The sequence below is a fragment of the Cryptomeria japonica genome, chromosome 9 (genome assembly GCF_030272615.1).
Source record: "Cryptomeria japonica chromosome 9, Sugi_1.0, whole genome shotgun sequence".
Taxonomy (NCBI): Eukaryota; Viridiplantae; Streptophyta; class Pinopsida; order Cupressales; family Cupressaceae; genus Cryptomeria; species Cryptomeria japonica.
This window is the reverse complement of record NC_081413.1, coordinates 590,307,254-590,328,808: the sequence shown is the minus strand read 5'-3', so window position 1 is coordinate 590,328,808 and position 21,555 is coordinate 590,307,254. Positions and strand designations below refer to the sequence as shown.

The window sequence follows — 21,555 nt, the reverse complement described above, 5'->3', positions numbered from 1 at the left end:
GGCGGACTTTGAGAAACTTGAAAAACCTTAATCTTTCATTGCAAGGCAGACCTTATTTGATCCATGATCTTAGGAGGGCGGACTTTTTGCTTCCTCCAAACACTTAGAAACTTCCTCCAACTTTGTAAAGGCGAACTTTTTAAGACTTGATACCTTTAGCACACACCATGAGGGCGGACTTTTGGCTTTGAATGTTACTTCCATATGTTGTTGGGCGGACTTTTGTGAGTCTCCATCATGGGGCAGACTTTGAGAAGGTCATGACCATGCTTCCCTTCCATTAGGATAGACTTTTGGCGTTCCTGTCATAACATTCTGTGAGATTTTGCCAAGATCAAGAGGCAATGGAAAGCACAAATAAGAGAGAACAAAAGAGATGATAGAAATAAACTGTATTCTATCAAGATGAAAAATATGATCAATTGGATCATTAAGCATTACATACAATGAATATAAGCCTGCTTATATAGGCAAGGCTATATGGATATGTGAGCACACAAACATGGCATGTGGCTCAATAAGAAACAAGGGTAGGTAGGAAATAGGTGTGGGTAGGTAGGAGAAACAATATAATAGTCCACATGAGGTGGATCACCCACTGAATGTGGAGTGTAACAACAAGATCAACACCATAAAAGGTGGAAATTCTCCTACACACACTATCACAATGTGGCACAAACACCCAAGTGTCTCATACCCAAACTACTATGAAATGCATTTCCTAAGTAAACTTAAGTAAGTGTAATAATATCCAAGATGAATAATTATTTACACCAACACCCCCCCTTAAGTGCAACTTAGGGGAATGCACTAAAGTCTACAATGCAACTAAGCAATGCAAGATGGGTCCCGGCTATGAGGCCATGTTAGGTACCCATGTACAAATGCAAATGCATGCAAACCAATGCGATGAAACTAGATACAAAGAACTCTCATAGAAGTATGTGAAGAACAAAACCCCATGTGAGGAAAAAGTCCCCCCCATATGAGAGAAGAAGAAGAGAGACTAGGAAGCCCCCCCTCAATGTGGAATCTGCACCAATGATAGAAGCTCGAAGATGAATGAAGAAACTGCTCCATGAACGTCGAACCACGTTCCTCCCCTTAGGAAGAAACAAAACCAAAGGTGGATCCAAAAAGTCTCCCCAACCATGAAGGGAAGATGAAGCAAAAATACTCAAGATGAAAGGACTATGTGGAAACTGCTCAAGTGTCCCCATGTCGATGCTGAAAGGTACCCCCTCCAAAGGTGGTAAACTGTGCCACACTACTGAAAAAGGCACTCCAAGATCTAGTGGAGATGAATGTAGAACAATATCCAAAGACTCATATGTCTCCTCAAAAGATAAAGAGACCTCCTCCAAGTGTTGTACAAAAGTATCCACAATCATGTCAACCTCTAAAGATTGATCATGTAGAGAATGCACAAGAGGGTCAGAGTTATCCCTCGCAACAATCAAAGAAGGATCATCTTCATCAAAGAGAAGATGAATGTCATCAATGATATCTCCCAAATCTGCAATGTAGGAGTCCACAAACAAACCTGCAATGTTTGTCAAGTAGGCAGCCCAATCAACTGAAGCTGGAAGACATGAAATATCCTGCTGCATTGAATCATAAGAAGGTAAAACTGTCGCACTAGCTGCATCATCAGGTGCAATAGGTGGTGTGATATCAATAGAAGGAGATGAAATGCAAGGCTCAAGAACGGGTTCACATGTGAAAATCCCCAAGTTCAAATGCCCAAAGTTCTTCTCAAAATCTGAATCGTCAACATAGGAAGAATCAACCTCACCAATAGGACCAAAATCTGAAAAAGAGTACAACCGAGATGCATGATCAACCACCCCAGTCGCAATGATAGCTCCACTCTCCAAGTCTCTAATGATAACTGAATCAGGTGTGAACTCCACAGTTTTCCTAGTTGCCCCATGTGTGATTTGATAGATGGAAAGAAGATTATTTGTCAAGTGGGGTACACACAACACATCATTGAAGGAGTTATCCCCAATGGCAATAGATCCTTTCCCAATCACATCCATGTATGTATGATTGCCCATCAAAATTTGCGGCATGTGGCAAGGCTCAAATGTAGAAAACATAGACTGTGAAGATGCCATATGATGAGAAGCCCCTGAATCTAGAAGCCATCTCCCTGAATCATGACTTGTAGTAGCACAAAGAGCTTGTCCCTTTCCTTTATCTATCCCAAAAGAGTGATCCTTTCCTTTATCCTTGGAAGAAGAAGCCGATGTAGACATTCTAGAAGGTAGGTTGATTCTATTCTTCTCAAGAAGATTCTTCAACTCATCAATATCCTTCTTATAACAATGATGTTCATCATGTCCTAACTTCTTGCAATATCCACAAAAAAGATTGTCCTTATATGGTTTCCTCTTAGGTGAGAATGGTGAATCACCTTGTTGTGGAGAGGAAGATTGTGCTCCATCTTGTTGTGGTTTAGACTTAGGTTGCTTTTGATTCTTGCCTTTTCCTTGATTACTTTGATTCCCTTTGTTAGCCACCAAAGCTTGTGACTTTGAAGATTTGAGAATCCCCATCGTGGTCAACTTAGATTGCTCAAGTATCAACATCTCCGTGAATGAATCAAATGAGGGAGAAGTGTATGAGGAACTTTGAGCTAACCTATGGGTGTGAAAGCTAGATACAAAGGCTGCATACTTTGAAGGAAGCTTGTCCAACAAGTTATAAACCAATTGAGCATCCTTTTTGTCAATTCCACAATCTTTTAGCTTTGCTCTTAGCTCAGTTGCTTTTGTGACATAATCTTGGATTGTATCAAAATCCTCGGGATCCAAAGTTGTGAGTTCACTATCAAGCTTGTAGCCCTTAATCTCATCAACTTGACCATACAATTTCTTAAAAATATCCCAAGCCTCTTTAATTGTTGTACACTTATCAATATGAAAAATGAGGTCATCTGATACATACTTTCTAAGTGTTCCAAGTGTCATAGCATTCTTAGTAAGCCATTCAATTTGAGCATTAGGATCGGCCTTAGGATCAGGTGGTGCTGTAATAGTTTCATTTACATAATGAATGAGTCCTTTTTCCATTAGTTTACTCCATGCCTTAATTTTCCATGATGCATAATTATGAGGAGTTAAAAGTGGAAATTTAGGAGAACCCATAGCACCAAAATGAAAAAACACAAGATAGAGAGAGGCACAATCACACAAGACACCCCCCCAAAATACTTAATCAAGAAATCCCCCCAAAATGGTGATTTTGGCATTTTATACTTAGTGCGTATACAATGGGCCACTTGCAAAACAAGGCAAAGTGGACTTCTGATTTCAATTTACAACTTTCTCAAAATGAGATCTAAGAGACTTCAACAAATACTGCTAGTGATCTAAACTGAAATACAAGCAAAATGCAAGTACCAAATATGCCAAAAATGGCCAAATACAGAAAGTACAATTTCTACTTAAAATCACTGCAAACAAAAAGCAGATTATGAAAGTAGATGAAAAAATATGCACTTTCAAAAAAAATGGCACCTGAAAAGGAGTCCATATGAGCCCAAACGAAGCCTCCAAAGTTGTAAAAATCGGAATTTCATGATTTCTGAAAAACCTGTATCCGAAAATCAGAAAAATTCTGCACCACTGTACAGATCACGAAATTTTACCCCAAAACAAAAAAAATTGCTCAAAAAAACGAGTCCTGATGAGTGAGATATCGCTATTTGAAAATTGCCTGCAAAATTATAATTTCTGGAAAATTTCCGATGCAGCGTCAAACTTCAAATGCCTCTAGATTTGGCCTCCAAAGTCTGATTTGGATGAAACAAAAGGCAAAACTGACTTTCTTGGACCTCTTAAATCCAATGGTGACCTCAGATTTGACCCATCAAGCTTCAATAATAACCTGCAATAGAAAGTTCCAAAATGCAAACCCCAAATAGCATCAAATTTCTCTTAATTAGCAAACCAATGACACTCTAATGGCTCTGATACTATGTGAGATTTTGCCAAGATCAAGAGGCAATGGAAAGCACAAATAAGAGAGAACAAAATAGATGATAGAAATAAACTGTATTCTATCAAGATGAAAAATATGATCAACTGGATCATTAAGCATTACATATAATGAATATAAGCTTGCTTATATAGGCAAGGCTATATGGATATGTGAGAACACAAATATGGCATGTGGCTCAATAAGAAACAAAGATAGGTAGGAAATAGGTGTTGGTAGGTAGGAGAAACAATATAATAGTCCACATGAGGTGGATCACCCACTGAATGTGGAGTGTAACAACAAGATCAACACCATAAAAGGTTGAAATTCTCCTACACACACTATCCCAATGTGGCACAAACACCAAAGTGTCTCATACCCAAACTACTATGAAATGCATTTCCTAAGTAAACTTAAGTGTAATGATATCCAAGATGAATAATTATTTACACCAACACATTCACCACCAAACATGATTAGCCAGACTTAGGGAAATACTTGGAAAAATTCATAATTTGATAACTTCATCAATTTTAGCCAGATTAACATGATATTTGAAATCCATACTCAGGTAACCTGTAATGTCCCCTTCTCCGCAGTGATTATTTCAGTGGTCCATTGGCCTATTCCAGAGACCCGTAGTCTATTTGGAAGAGAGAATTAGGGTTTCCAACCTTTGTGGAGTTCTACACGAGCTTTTTAGGGTTTGTCAGGAGGGAATTCTTCAGTTCTGCTTATGGTTTCCTTCTGGGTTTTCCATGAACTCCAAGGTGGCATAACATGCATTTGATTCTTTGGTGAAGTCGGAACTTACTATTTTTAGTAAGTTAGGGTTTGGCTGTTTGGTCGATGCAGTTCTATTGAGCTTTCCAAGCTCTTTCTCTAGGTGTGAAGATTATGTTTTTCGGAGCAGTATTTCTTGACTTACTATTTTTAGTAAGTGGCTGTCTTGAGCATTTCTATTTTTAGCAGTCTCGGACAGGGTCCTGACTCAGCACAGTTCAGTGGTCTTCATTGCACAGCTTCATCCTTGATTTTGGTATTAATCAGTATTGGAGTTATAAGTTATTTAATTAAATATTAATTCCTTATCCTAAGGTTTGATATTTAATTATTTTTATTACTGATTAATTGTGTTATGGGGCAACTTAGGAAAAATATCTATCTGCCAGCAATATTGTTATTTTCCTAAGTCAATGGCATTAAAAAAGATGGCGTTGAGAAAGATGAAATATTTCATGTTTTTATTATTTTATATTGCAAAGTTGTCACCTAGGAAAAAGTTCGAACTTTGCCTAGGGAATTTGGGAAATTAACGCCATGTCTAGGGGAGGCTATGACATGAATTGAAATTGAATTTCAATGGTTTTGGGTGCCATTTGCATTTGAATTTTAGAGGGAAAAATCTATAAATACAGGTGCTTGGCCTCTCATTTGGTATCAAATGAATTTGCATCGTTATGCTGCCGAATTGGCGATTGAAAAATTTGAGCTTCGAAGTGTGGCTTCCTAGCTAAGTCTCAGTTTCGTACTTGCAAGATAGTACCTAGCTGTGTTCATGTATTCCCAGTGTTGTTGGTGAGTGAGTTCCAGATTGTGGAGTGTTTTGATTGAGATTGGAGTGTTTTCTGGTTGCTGGTCGCGGGACTGCTGAAAGTGTATTTTGCTCACACCTCTTGGCCGGGCGATTCCATCATTCTGGGTACCGGCTCATCCTTCCTTCCTACCACTGGTGATGCATATTGTAAGTTTGTAGCATCTTATTTTGAGTGTGGATTTTTATATTGAAAATCAAACTTCCCAGGTTAGGCGTTGGGTTTAGTGAATGCATTGGGAAGCGTGCAAAATAAATATGGGTGTTTCAATGGCTTTCCTTGGGTTTATTTTCATTGTGGCGGGTATAGCAATTGTTTAGAACAGATTTTGGGTGAATTGGGTGAGTAATGAGAGAGTTATGGGCGTTTTAGTGAATCCATAGGCTGTTGGTTTTGCAATTCCAGCTTGCAGATTTTTGATGTTAGCGGAAATTTCATGTTCTTATTTGGATGTTCAGCATTACTCTCTTCTCACATTATCTTAATTATTGTAAGGTTAAGTAGTAGTACTACTAACCAATTCTGGCTTTTAACTCTCACCCTGCTGAAAAGTGGAAGAGGCTAGCTTGCCGCCTATTTTCAAGTAAATTATAATTCAGTCCTCCCACTGCATAAGTGGTCGAGTGATGTCTGAGTGTAATGGTCCTCCTGCTGCATAAGCGGTTGAGTTGAGATTGTTTTGTAATTTCAGTGCTCCCACTGAAATATCGCGGTTGAGTGATTTGTGCTTTTGTATGTTTCTCTTGGCTGGTTCACCGCCAAGTTTCTTGCATTCCCGTTGGATAAGTGGAAGGGGCTGGCTTGCCACCCAAGCATTGTATTGTTTCCAGTTATTTGAAGCTAATGATCTCCTCAACACCGTATGCTCTCACCTTCCCACATTGGGCACTTGGTGATCAGAAAGTGGAAGGGTTGCATTTTCCAACAAGTTTTCAGTTTATGCTTTCTAACCTTAATGGGTTATCTGTTTGTGGATGATTATTATTGGCCTAAAAAATAAAAAATAAAAACTGGGATATTACATAACCCATCCGAAGCGCCATGACCCCTAAAATGTAGGAACTTAGCTTTTTTGGGTCAAAACTTGAAAATTTTCGATTGCGATTGATGTAGGCTAGTGGTACCAGTGCAAACCTTAGATCCCCACTCTGACAAAGCAAAAAGTAGACATCCCTAAAAAATAGGGAAAAGTTTCTAAAAAAAACCATCCCGGGGATCGAGCTAAAAATGTCAAAAACGGAACTTCCTAAAAAATAGGAAAAAGCAAAAAAACAAACTTTCCAAAAATAGAAAGTTGTCCAAATTCGTTCAAATCAATTGAGTTTTTCGTCCTTTGACATTTCTGGGCACTTTGACGGTGTCTAGACCATAGAAACGGGACTCGCCCAGACTCTCGGCGAGTCCGAGTACGAGTCATGCCCGGCGAGTCCCAGGGACTTGGACTCGGACTCGTCCAAACTCGCCAGACTCACCGAGTTGGTGAGTTTGGCCCAAACTCGCCAAACTTGGTGAGTCCCGAGCCCCAGACTCGGTCGGCATCCAACTAAACGTAAAGACAAAAAAAAAAAGTTTGCAATTCGTTTTTAAGTCCGTTTTTTTATGTTAATTATCTTCTATCCCTAAAAGTGACTTTCATTTCATTCACTTGCAAAAAAAGGAGGAGTAAAGTGAGTTGGGAAGAAAAACAAGGGTGCATAGAAGAAAAACTAGCAAGGAGGAAGCTCAAGTTTTCTTCAATTTGTCATATTGGAGCTGCATTGTGTTTCGATTTGGTGCATCAAGAGTTGGATAGGAAGACTTTGTAGCTCGTTTCAAGCTTGTTGTAAGAGGTACGGTTGTTTTTTTGAAGATTAGTTTGTTTCTTGTATGCAAAAATTCCATTTTCTATTCATTTATTTTGAAAGTTTTACATTTTCTTTCAAAATCTTTTGTATGTTTGTATGTAGCATGTAGTATGTAGTTGTAGTGTTGTACTATGTAGGGTTTGTAAATTTCTTTTTTTTTAAAAGTAGGGTTTGACAAACCCTACTTTAGTTTTTTTGAATGTATGTAATATGTATTAATTTTATTTTGTATTTGTAATGTTTTATTGCAGCAAACTTCACTTTATTATTTGCCTATCCTAAAATGTCTACTTCAGCTTTTAGACCCCCCATTAGAAAGGACCCTGCTTGGAAATATCATGAGGATTTTCCAGGGCAAGGAAAGGGGCAAACAAAATGTATGTTTTGCAAAACAATATTCCATAGAGGTATATATAGACTGAAATACCAAATTGCTGGTGTGCGTGGACATGATGCCGAACCATGCCTAAAAGCAATCGCTGAGGCCGTACATGAATGTTATGTAATGGTTGAGGAGATTGAAAGGAAAAAGAAACAAAAGGAGGATTGAGTGGCCATTGGGAGAGAGACAGTTTTAGGAAGAGGGTGTTAATGTTTGTAGCTTCAGTCGAATGATCATTTAGAATACATATAATATATGTTGATTAATAATAATATATTATTATGTTATATTATTATATTATTATTAATCATATAAAATTTAATATTCAATATTAATCTATTATATTACTCTAAATTAATAATTGATTGATGAAACATTATAATATTAATTAAATTATTATAGTTAAAGGAGAGACATGTCCGTTCAAGGACATGCCTCTCCAAAGGAATATATATAGTATAATGTTATTCAATTTGAGAACACATAGAATTCCAAGAATGCAAGTATCAGATTGAATCAAATATATACATTAAAATACATCCAATAAAACCTGGGAAAATCAACATGGTATCAGAGCTCAGGCCTGTGAAGTTTAATTTGGAGGTTGGAGAGGGTTGGAGAATTTAGTTTTTTCTAGAATTTTCAGTCTGAAATATGCCATTGTACGGCCCTTGGTTGGCCTCAAAATGAGAACTATAATATATGGATGGAAAGATCCGTGTTTCTAGTTTTCAAATATGTTTATCTCATCAAATTTGATTCAGTTTTGTGCAAGATATGATGAGTTTGGTGCAAGTCACTTGAAACCCTACCTAGGGTTAGCAGTTTTGGGAAAAATTTCATAACTTTTGTTTTAACCGTTGGATTTGGCTATAACTTGGAGGAAATGTTTGTAATTAGATTTTCTAACATCTCACCGAAGAGATTGGATAAATTTGGTAAATTGTAAAAGTTATTAACGACTGTGTGTGGCAGATCATAATGAAAGTGTTGATCAAAATTATGAAAATGTTCTACATCATTCAAAGGGAATTATGATGAGAGATGATTCATGCTTGATATTTCTTATATGGGCTCACCTTATGAAAGGAAATGTTTTAAACTTAAGATAAGTATTCCATGTTTTATTAAGGCACATGAATTATTGAGTTTGTAATTTATGCTATAATATTGGCTAGTAAAATCTTGTATGCTTCTATCATTGGTATTTCTGTTCGAGATAATTTAGTTTATGAGCTATTTGTAATCTCTCTCTAACATACCTTCAGGACGAAAGCACGATAAAATTGAATTAAAGGGAGAAATAAATTGATGCTTATAAACGAATTGATGATTGAGACCAGATGCAGAGGGAGTTTGACATTTTAAAAGAGGACAAGAGGTTGATACAAGAACTTGAGCTTCAGAGGGAGCAGATGGTTCAGTCAACTTGTGACAATTTCGATCATAGTGATTGAGAGGGATTTTCAATATTGAAGGTGAAACACTTATGAGGTAAAACTTGATTCAATTGATTATTATACTAATGAAATCATTTAATGCCTTATGGGCCCTGTGTAAATCATAAGGAAGTGACGACTTCCAAACGATTTCCACTTGTATTTTTGAGGTTATTGGAAGGTGACGATCTTACAATAACTTGAGCTTGTGGATAGAATCGCCGACAAAGGCAATCCACATGAGAGCTCGTGGATAGAATTGCCGACTGAGGCAATCCACATGAGAGCTCATGGATAGAATCGCCGACTGAGGCAATCCACTCAAGAGCTTGTGGATAGAATCGCCGACTGAGGCAATCCACGTGAGAGCTCGTGGATAGAATTGCCGACTAAGGCAATCCACATAAGAGCTTGTGGATAGAATCGCCAACTGAGGCAATCCACGTGAGAGCTCATGGATAGAATCGCCGATTGAGGCAATCCACACAAGAGCTTATGGATAGAATCACCGACTGAGGCAATCCACGCAAGAGCTTGTGAATAGAATCGCCGACGGAGGCAAATTCACACCTTGAGACTATGGTTGATGCAAATACTCCCCTGTGATGAGCATCATATGGTTGATGCAAATACTCCCAATATCATGAGATGATATTTTTGAGTTATGGTGAATATCATGTGCCTTGATATTCTTGTTTATACCATACTTCCTAATATCATAGTAAGATAATATTTTCTCTATTCCATAATTAATCTAGACTTAATGTATTTGCATTGATTTTATCTTCCCTAGCTAAGAGGGAGTGTTAATTATGTTTTGTGTAGCTATGGTGAGGGCCATAAGTGTTGACATGGGAGATCACTACACATTCTGTCTGATCATCCTCCCTAGCTAAGAGGGAGCGTTAATGTTTGTAGCTTCAGTCGAATGATCATTTAGAATACATATAATATATGTTGATTAATAATAATATATTATTATATTATTATTAATCATATAAAATTTAATATTCAATATTAATCTATTATATTATTCTAAATTAATAATTGATTGATGAAACATTATAATATTGATTAAATTATTATAGTTAAAGGAGAAACATGTCCGTTCAAGGACATGCCTCTCCAAAGGAATATATATAGTATAATGTTATTCAATTTGAGAACACATAGAATTCCAAGATTGCAAGTATCAGATTGAATCAGATATATACATTAAAATACATCCAATAAAACTTGGGAAAATCAACAGAGGGACACAGTTAGGTTGTGTTGGAGGCCCTTCTTCCTTACCTCCATATCGTCCCACTCAGTTTGCTACTTGTTGACGTGTATTTTGTACACTGCCTAACACAGAATAAAATACCCAAGGGTACCTTATCCTCTCTTGAATAAAGCCTCTGATTGTTGAAGATATCGCGAAGAAGGATCAATCAGGATGACTCCAAGGTTCTGTAATGTAGGGTCTCTACGTGTGGATAAGCACCAGTGGTCGTTGTGAATGCTGTTTCATCAAAGGGGCCTTACGTTTCCGTTCAGGAACAGATTTTCCTAAAACTAACAAGCTCTCAAAAAGATCAAAAGGTAGGGTTTGCAAGAGACGAATCCTAATCTAATCCTAAGAATGATTCAATGTAAGCTAGACTTGGCAAGACTCGACCAATTTCAGTATTGCCAAGGAATTACAACTCTATTGAGATTGATGCGATCTTCTAGGGTGATTATTGATTTTCAAATCATCAAGAATCATAGACACTACCATGAAGGTACATGTCAATAATTCAATAATGACTGAAGGTTTAAGCAATCCAAATATCTCCAGTTGACCACACAAGGCGTCCTTACAATCAGTAAGAAGCTAGTGGTTTGGAACGTGAATCTCACCAAAGATCAAGCTCAACACTTAGTCCTTCAAATTTAAACACTACTTCGACTGAGAATGATTCAAGAAAGTAAACAACCATGAAGATAACCACGAGAATTGCAATAAAACACCATAACTTCAATATTTTATTAATCTCAAAGTCAACATAAACAACAATTGCTTGAAATTCTTTCTTCAATGCTCAATCTTGCTACAAAATAACTTTCTTCTCTCCAAAATCTCTAATTCTAATTCTAATATCTCCTTTCTAATTTCTTTCTAATATCCAAAATGAAAATGAATGAGGGTATATATAGCATCCTCAATTACAATGAACGACCCAGATCAAAAGAAGATCAACGGCTGAGATTTTGACACCTAAACCCTAATTAGGGTTGATCATGTCATCTTCAAATCACTTTCTAAACGTAGAATATCACTCCGCCTTCCATCTTGAGTCTTTGAAATGAAAGTGGCATTCCAAAATGTTAGGCCATTAAGCAAATTTGAAGATTTCGCTCTGGTCCCTTGGTGAGGGACAGGAGCGCCCTAGCCATTTTTCATCCAGTTTCGTGGTCCTTGCAACTTTGTTCTTCCTTGAAGCACCTTAAACATCATCGCCATCTTGTGCCTTGGCCTGGATTTGGAGGAAAAGACTTGATAGTGTGTTTTTCGCCCTGGTCCTTGGGTGAGGGACAGGAGCACCTTGGCCATTATAAGCTCACTTATGTTTTGCAAACTTTCAAAATTATCTTCAATGGATCGATTACGCCCTCCTTTACTCATCTTAAACGTAAAACTTGCTTTACCTTTGCCCAAAATTTGCCTTGTGAGAAAATCGCTCTGGTCCCTTGGAGAGGGACAGGAGCTTCCTTTGAAAATCGCTCTGGTCCCTTGGAGAGGGACAGGAGCGCCTATTGCAACTTGGGTCGATTTTCTCCATTGTGGCCCATTCAAGTTATATTTAACGAGCAAAACATACTTCCCTTGTCCTCTTCAAATCGCGAAATCACTTAAATCTTGCAAGGATAATGCAAATTTGGAATTCGAGCTCCAGTCCTTCAGTGAGGGACAGGAGCGCCTTTATCTTCCTAGGCCAAAAGTTCAACCTTTCATTGCTAACGACTAAGTTTGGATACTCCATTATGCTCGCTTCATCTTTCCTTGCGTCCTTGATGCTCCAGTTTGATCAACCAAGACCCAAAATGATCAAAACAAGCCATTTCGCCTTGGTCCTTCAGTGAAGGACAGGAGCAATTTTGCCTTAAACCTTACAAACTTGTCATTTTTGAGTCTTCAAAATCTTCAAAATCTTCAATTCATGTTCAATCATATCCCTTGGCGACCCTGCACAAAAACATTAAAACAAGTCAAAAACCAAGATGCACAAAACATCATTTTCGCCTTGGTCCCTGGGTGAGGGACAAGAGCGATTTTACTTCTATAAGCCAAAATATCCAAAATTTAGGTCTTCAGTCACTTCACAAGGCATAATTAGGTCATTTCCAAGGCCAGGAATCGGTTATCAAGCTATCAAGAATTTGGTCAAAAAATACCCAGACAAAAAAATGCACAATTCCATCATTAAAATGCTAACACTTAGACAAAATTTGAATGTGCCCTCAAAAACCCTGACTAGACCTATCCTGAGACATACCTGACCTTCCTGACAGGCTCATCTCATTTCAAAATTTGCAACCTTCGGGAGGATGCTCAATAACCTTCAAAAACTCGACTAGACTCGGCTTGAAAATATCCAACAGAAACCCCTGAGGCTTAACCCTAGTCTAGACAACTCACTCACTTAATCAAAACCCTAAGAGCAGAGAAAAGAACGGGCGAAACAAAAGCAAAAAGAGGGGGTCCCCATTTTAATGGGGCGATGTGTGAAATGGTCACAACACTACTGCTGGTGCTTCCGTTTCTGCTTCTGCTTCTATAAGTGGCAGTGCCACCGCCACTTCTCATGCTCCTACCACTAGTAGTTGTAGGTGGGAGTGTTACCATTGGACCTAGGATTCATAAATCTAGGTTGGATTGCTTCTTTGTGCCTCGCACTACTCCTGGGTCCCAACCGTCACTTGAGGGCATGGGTTGGAACAAGGAGGTCCATGATGCTGCTAAAATGGCAGTTGGCAGGTTTTGGAGCTACAGCTGTATTCCATTCTTTGTAGCTAGGTGAATGTTTTACTAACTTTTATGTTTGATAACTTTGATTGTTTTAGTTTTTATACTTAACTTATCTCATTGAGTTTCTTTGCGACAGGTCTCCTTATTGGCAACAAATGGTTGATGCCATTACCATATGCGGGGCGGGGTTCAAAGCCCCTAGTGAGAGTGATTTGAGGGGACCCATTTTGTCTCAAATGGTGGATGATGTGAAGAAGGATTTAGATGAACAACGCCAGATATGGAGCACTAAAGGTTGCACCATCATGACTGATGGTTGGATGGATAGGAGAAATAGAACTCTCCTTAATTTTCTTGTTTCTTCCGCAGGTGATTGATTAATTTTAGTTTCATATAGTCTTTAATTTTTTATTTTTTATCTAATGGTTTATTGAATGATCATTGAGCTAACTTTATTTTTTTATTTCAAGGGGCACTGTTTTCATCAAGTCCACTGATGCCTCCGCCCATTGCAAGAATGCCACCTACCTATGTGAGCAGATAGAGAAGGTGATTGAAGATGTGGGTGAGGAGAACGTGGTACAGGTGGTGACCGACAATGCAACAAATTATGTTGCTGCAGGTAAACTTTTGATTACAAACTAATTTTGTTTGCAAATTAATTACTATCTTGTAGTTTGTACCTCCATTAATTACAATTTACAGTGCAACAAATTATGTTGCTGCAGGTAGACTATTGATGGAGAGGCACCCATCTATAGTTTGGACTCCATGTGTTGCTCATTGCATTGACCTCATGCTGGAGGATATTGGAAAAATCCCAAGGGTCAAGAGATGTGTAGAAAGGGCAAGAAATGTCTGCAAATTTGTATATAATCATTCATGGGTGTTGGCTCTTATGAGACAATACACAGAGCAGAAGGAGTTAGCTCGTCCAGGAATCACAAGATTTGCCACAAACTTCCTCACATTGCAGTCCATGCTTAGGTCTAAGTCTGCCTTGAGACATATGATTGTTGGTGAGGAGTGGTCTTCCTCATCCTATGCTACCACCCCTGCAGGGAAAGATATGGCAGATTGCATTTTTGATGAGCAAGGCTTTTGGGTCCCTTGTGATGAGATAGTGAAGGTAATTTTTTTATAAATTCTACAATTTAACTTGATGTTTTATAACTTATTATATGTATTCTCTTATTTGCTCTTTTTTCTAAAGTACATAATATTTTCAATTTTGCAGTTTGTTAAGCCCTTGATGGTTTTGTTGCGAGTTGCAGATGGAGATAAGCCCGCAATGGGCTATATATATGAGGGCATGGATAGGGCGAAGGAGGCCATCAAATTCATCTATGGAGGAGATGAGAGCAAGTATGGTCCCATTTGGGAGATCATTGATAGGAGATGGCATCATCAGCTTCATAGGCCCATCCATGCGGCAACCTTTTATCTGAATCTGACATTCCGTTTTATCCCTTCTTTCAAGGCTGATGTGGAGGTCCTTAATGGGCTATATGCAATCATGGAGAAGATGGGACTTGCTGGTACTTCTCAGATAGACCTTTTTCGAGAGCTATAGTTGTTCTCAGATGCACAAGGGGAGACCTTCTCTCGTCCTATCGCCAAAGACAGTAGGACAACTATGATGGCAGGTAAAAATAAATTGTAAGGCTTAATTTTAGTTTTATTCAATACTATATTGTAACTTGTTAAATGAGTTCATGAGTGAGACTGATTTTATTTATTTTTCTCATTTCAAACTCAGATCATTGGTGGAGCTTTTTTGGCCTAGAGACACCAAATATTCAGAAGTTGGCCATTCGCATCTTGAGCCAACCATGCAGCACATCAGGTTGTGAGCGCAATTGGAGTATGTTTGAGCACATACACTCCAAGAGGCGCAATAGATTATTTGTGGAGAAGATGAATGATCTCATCTTTGTTCACTACAACCTCCGCTTGAGAATGAGAAAGAATGCATTAGTTGACATCTCTCCTATCATTCTAGATGAGGTTGATCTTGAAGCAGAGTGGGCCAATGAGAATCAGATAGCTCCTGGGACTCCTACAGCTATATTTAGTGATGATGACATTGATTGGATCGACCAGGTAGATATAGACGCTGAGGTTGTAGCCATGGCAGAGGAGGAGCAGAGAGCACGAGTAGAGACAGGAAATACTGAGACTCAGAGTGACACAGCTGTTCCTGATGTTGGTGAGCATGACACAACTGCTCCTGATGTTGGTGAGCATGGCATGGTGTCACGGGGAGCGACTATGGCTGCTGAATCATCCAGGACCTACTTTAAACGCCTTCGCAGGGGGCCAGGGCGAGAGAGTGCACGACCCTCTGAGCCATAGGCTTGTACACTTGTAGTTGTATTTAGTATTTACTATTTACCTTTGGTATTTGTATGAAACATTTGATGATGATCATATGATGACATGGTTTTTTTATTCCATTAGTTTTGTAATATTGTATACATTTGACAATATTTATATATCTATGTTTGTTATTTTCTTCAGCTACAATTTACGTTTATGCTTATGTGATTGATGTATACTTGTGTATGTAATCAAATGAGCCGAGTTTGATGATGTTTTTGTGTCTTTAAGGTGTATTCAATAAAGGGTGTCTGAAACAAGTTTAAAATCTTTAAAAATCTCTAAATTTCTTGAGTTTTTCACTTTCCCGAGTCTAGTCAAGTCTGGAGCCGAGTCCCGAGTCCGAGTCTGAGTCAGCCTTGCCGAGTTCGAGCCGAGTCCGAGTCCCGTTTCTTTGGTCTAGACTCTGTTATCACTTGGTTTGCAAAAACTGACTTTCAACCCTTAGGACTCAAACTGTTCAAAACTTGACAAAACTGAGCAAAACTGAAGCGAAAGGCCACGAGACACTAACAAAAACCCTAGAAAGCAGAAAAGGAGAGGGTCCCCATTCTCAATGGGGAGATGTATGAAAAAGGTCACAACAGGACTTACATTCGAATGCCTGAATGCTTGATTTGTTGGAACTTCAATCATCTGATGTTGCTATATGGTGATTCAGAAGGTCTATTCTAAGGTCTAGAATGTAAGAACATAGATGAATGACTATATGGAATCCTACCGAGCGAGGTCTCACCATCACCTTGAACAATTTGACACAAGCTCAACGTAATCTTCTAAGGACATTTCAAAGATGTTCGAATCAATACCATCAAACGTTGATCACCATTCAAGTTAATGCATAAGCAATGAATGTAGAACGATTCGAAGTTAAGCTCATATCATTCCAATTGACCACACAAGGCACACTTACAATCAGTAAGAGGTTAGTAGTATAGACTAGGTGGATTACACACAAATGCATTCAACAAATTCTTCCATTCAATTTAATTATTTATCTAACATGAAGATCCAACAAGAAACCATGCACGTTATAAAGAAACAACACACTTCACCATAATTTCAATGAAAATGGAGTTCATTTATAACTTAGGCAACAATTTCTGCCTTCTCCTCCTACTCTACTCTAATTACTATTCTATTCTTCTATTCTATTCTCCTCTTGCTACTAACTATTCGCTATTCACTATTAAACTTTACAAATGAAGAGTGTGAGCCTTATATAGAGAGCTCAATCACAATTAACGACCAGGATTGATTCTCCATTAATGGGTAAGATTTTACAATGAAACCCTAATTAGGGTTTCTTACAACAAACTCTCTTTAGCCAATGAGAATTATATCTAGTGACTGTGGACCAATAGATATCAAGGGTAGGTAGGTACATCAGAGTTTGTGCATCCATGTATGAACTAGGTGCATTGCATCTAGACATGCTGATATGGACTTCATTGACTGGAGGAATGGTGATTGGGACGCCATCTGGGATGCCACTTTTATCCTGCTCTTCATAGACTTGATTGGATTCATCATCATGAAGGGATATCAAGAGATATCTCTTGATACTCAACATTATCTAGCTCGATCAAAGTAGTGGTGATGGGAATTATTGATGTAGCTGAGTCCTTCTTCTATCCTTGCTTGCTTGCCTTGGAGTGATTGTATGACTTCTCCTTAAGATCCCCACTCCAATCTTCTTCCAACCTGATCCTTTGATCTCTTTCCTTACCTCCTACAAAACAAACAATTGAGCATCAAACTTATAAGATGTATAGCTTATATAATCTCTTAATTTGATATAATCTCTGATTCCGATCATATGCGATTTTCTCCAAATTTGATCAAAGAGAATTGATAAAAATCAATAAATTCATTGTGTGGAAGATAAGTTAGATGACTTAGGACAAATCTGGGTTGTCTTAAGGTAAATTCGTGTTGATAAGCTTGTTGGTTGAGCAAATTCGCTTCTTTTTGGTGCTCAAATGATGAATCTTGCCTGCTTCAAAAGATTAGACCTGCATCTCCAATGATGAAATTCGATCTTATGCTGATGGAATTTGCGGATGTTCTGCTCAAGTTCGCTGTTCAATTGGAGTAATTTGCTGGCATGCTGACAAAATTCGCTTTTAGAGAGGAATTATGTTTTGAATTGATGCTAAAATGATCCTTTTGACTTCTCTTATATATGCGATTTAGGGTAAAGGTGTGTCTTTTGGGGTATAAGGCTGACTTACTTTGACAAAATAATAAATTGTCTTCCTCCAAGGACAAGGTCAAGGTAAAGATTCATTTTAGGACTCCTCCAAGGTACACATATCCAAGTTCGCTCTGGACCCTTAGTAAGGACAAGGCATGAAGTTCGCCTTAGGACCTTCGGAAGGACATCAATTCAACATTCGCCTTAGGACTTATCCAAGGAATTTCACTCAATGTCCTTAGGAAGGACAAGGCATGAAATTTGTTCCAGGACCCTTGGAAGGACAGGGTCAAGTTCGGTCTAGGTCGTTTGGAAGGACAAGGCTCTTGATAAGGAATTTCTCTCTTTGACCTTGGCAAGGACGGGGTCTAAATGATAATTTCGCTCCATGTCTTTTGGAAGGACATGGTCTTGATAAAAATTCTCGCTCTATGCCCTTTCTAGGGACATGAATTGAATCAAAATTCGCTTTAAGACTTCTAAGGTGCATATTTTCAAGGACCTTGGCAAGGACAAGAAACAAGTTCGCTCTGGATCCTCTCCAAGGACATCAATTCAATATTCGCTTTGGATCCCTGACGAGGACATTCACCCTAGGACCTTAGCAAGGTACATGACAAATTCGCTTTGGATCCTTCAGAAGGTACGGGAGTCTATGGCCTTAGCAAGGTACGGGGTCAAGGTACTTAGGCAAATTTCACTCTAGTGAGGGAGCAAGGTACTGTTGACGTGTCTGAAATCGCATTGCTGCAAACTCCATATGGCCAACGCAGAATAGAATAAACCTGCTGAGTATCCTATCCTCTCTTGAGATAAGGGAATCCCTAATGCTATTTTATACGTTTGATCAAAGGGGACGACCTCAAGGTTTTGATTGTCAAGTCTTGACTGCGGGATTACTCAGTGGTCGATGTGATTTGCTGGGAGCACAAGGGGACTTACGATTTGCAACAAGCTGGTCTGTTGCGATTCTCGAATTACGCAATAAAGAGCAAAAGGAAAGGTTTAGGAGATCTAAAATTAACAACACGAGTATGCGGGTAGACGGATTCAACATAACCAATTCCTGCTTGGCCAGAATAGCTCACAACCTTGCAGAAATGGTGCAATCTTCAAAGGGACTTGGAAGGTTTTCAGACTGGAGACGCACGGCTAAGCACCCAATTCTGGCGCAGCTCAGACAGACACCTGCAATTGATCTATGCACAATTAAAGGCTCAAGTTAACCATACAAAAGGATACACAATCAGTATATCCTCAATGGTATGAGCCTGAATCTATCAAATACTTGCACACCCAAAACAGAAAGATCTATCTAAAATGCTTAGAGAAACCATGCAAACGGGATGAAAACAAGACAATAAACACCAAATCAATGTCTATATATTGATTTCAGCTGCCTATTACAACAATTTCTGTAGCATCTCTATGCTACTGCTTAAAATCTAACCTATTCTAACTCTAAAATCTAACTCTCTCACCAGAGTCTAACTATTTAACAATCTCTAACTATCTAACCATCTAACCCTTTACAAAAGAAAGGCCTCTGCCTTTTATAGATATTACAATTTTGAATCGAAGGCTAGGATGGACTGTATCCAAGGGTCCTGATCTGCCTTCCAGAAACTAGTAGCCTTAACCCATGCCCATTAAATTCTCACTCATCCATTCAACCACAATTTCAACTACCTGCCACTATTTGGCTTCAATTTGAGTCTATTCGGTAGTTGGACATAACTGTCCACAACTGACTTGTTTCCCCTTTCTTTCAAAATATCTGAGTGGTACCTACAAGTAGTTTTACAATAAAACAATTTCAGCATTTTAGAAATTGAATTCCTAGAATTAAATCCAGCTGTGTGCTTTTTCTCGAGAAGGCATAAACTTGCAGCATTCAGAGTGTTCTTTGGTCTTTGGTCCAGATGGTGGACTTCATCTTTGTTCAGCGGCACGGTTCCCAATGTTTGGTTGCTCTTGCGCTCCTGCAGTGCGTTCTCACATCTTTTTTCTTTTCCAGTCTTCAACGCCTGGCCTTGATTGCGATCCTTCTTCGATTTGCGTTTCAGGTCTTTCTCCTCGTTCTCTAATGACGTCCTGCGACCTGCGAACGATCAATTTCATTTCAATAAATCAATTTGAAAAATTAATTAATTAATTTAACAAATATTAAAATTTAATGCCTGGAGGGTCATTTGAAAATTTCCCAAGTTTTAACGCTTTACTCCTGTGAATTTAGTTGTTCCTAGCAATTTCGGGCAAGAGGGCCGTTCGAAAAGTTTTAAAAACTTTGACATTTCACCCCTTAATGGTGAATTTCGGGATTTTGGGCACTTTTGCAAACTTTGGGATTTGGAGTGTTTTGCCAACTTTCACTTTTTAACATTTTGGCTTAAAGGTCCGAATTCGGCCCTTTGGCCACTTTTTGCAAACTTTTCACTTTTCAAATTTTGGCCCCAGGGTCCGAAATTAGATGACTTAAGTGAATTTCGGACCTTTGGGGGTCTTTTGCAAATTTAAAGGCATTTTCGAACCTTTTGCCAATTTTGTTAACTTTTGAATTTTTTTTTGAGAATTTGACCCCAAGGTCTGAAATTCGGCCCCCTAGGTGGTTTTGGCAAACTTTTAACCTTTTTAAAATTTTGGCCTCTGGGTCCGAAATTCGGCCCATAAGGCAATTTTGGCGACTTAAGTGAAATTTTGGACCTAGGACCAGTTTTCGCCAGTTTCGCAATTTTGGACCTTTGGCCCATTTTGGGAATTTAACGAATTTTGAAATTTCTCTCAATTTGGCCCGAAAGTCCGAAATTCGCCCTTGGAGTGATTTGGCGATTTTAACTTTCTCCTCGAGAAGCGCGAGCTTGGGCATCTTGGGCAAGTTTGTCAATGTTGGCACTTTGCATATTTTATCTCCCTTGTATCCCTTGGCAAAAATCGGCATTTCAACGTCATTGCAGGCTTTAACTCCTTCACATTTAGGCGATTTTGCGAGAATTGGGGAGTTTTAAGTTCACAATATGGGCCTAGAGGCCGAATTTGGTTTTAGCGGCACTTGACCCTTCATATCCCCTTCCTCTTCCGCAAGGACAGAAAGGCACAAATCGGGGGGTCCCTGTCCAAGATGGGGATGGGTGTGCGATTCGCACAACAACTACGTATCCTTAGGAAAGACTCTTGACTTAATCCTTTAACCTTACTTTGCTCAATTTGTTCAATCCTCAAGTTTTTCACCCATAAATCATTCTTGCAACATACTTGATGACTTACTTCACTCCACTCAGGAGACCAACCTGACATGATGACCATCTAGATACTTGAGAAACTCTATCCCTTCAATGAAAAGACTAATAGAAAAGACTCTAACACAACCAAGAAAGCAAAAAGTGGGGGGTCCCCATTTGCAATGGGGCAATGTGTGAATACCTCACAACAAGTCTGACAGTGACTGTCACGAAACCTTGTAGATTGCTGTAACTTTGTCCTGTTTTGGGTTCTGTTGATGTGTTTTTTTATGCACATGCGAACAGAAAATACAATACCTCAAGTATCTTATCCTCTCTTGAACAAAATCTTTTGGATGTTGAAGATTTTCTTAAGGTTCATCCAAAAAAGACTCCAAGGTTCCGAATGTAGTATCTCTACGTGTGGATAAGCTTAGTTGGTTTGATGTGATTATGCTGGAATCACAAGGGGACTTACATTCGAATGCCTGAATGTTTGATTTGCTAGAACTTGATCATC

General features: G+C 38.7%; 1 protein-coding gene across 3 annotated transcripts in view; it reads left to right on the top strand.

The window, feature by feature from the left end:
- LOC131071849 (uncharacterized) overlaps positions 1-15,751 on the top strand; it is a 62,793-nt gene extending 47,042 nt beyond the window's left edge. For 2 of the 3 annotated variants that reach the window (XR_009358840.1, XR_009358839.1), the window contains exons 4-8: positions 13,378-13,610; positions 13,712-13,863; positions 13,970-14,370; positions 14,516-14,887; positions 15,001-15,751. Coding sequence is in view for 1 of the 3 variants with exons in the window: in XM_058007811.2 (XP_057863794.2) it covers positions 14,878-14,887; positions 15,001-15,596 (606 nt within the window). In the remaining 2 variants the exon portion in view is untranslated. Of the gene's footprint in view, positions 1-13,377; positions 13,611-13,711; positions 13,864-13,969; positions 14,371-14,494; positions 14,888-15,000 lie in introns of those variants that run through there. The other variant, XM_058007811.2, reaches the window with a different exon arrangement.
- The last annotated feature ends 5,804 nt before the right edge of the window (positions 15,752-21,555 follow it).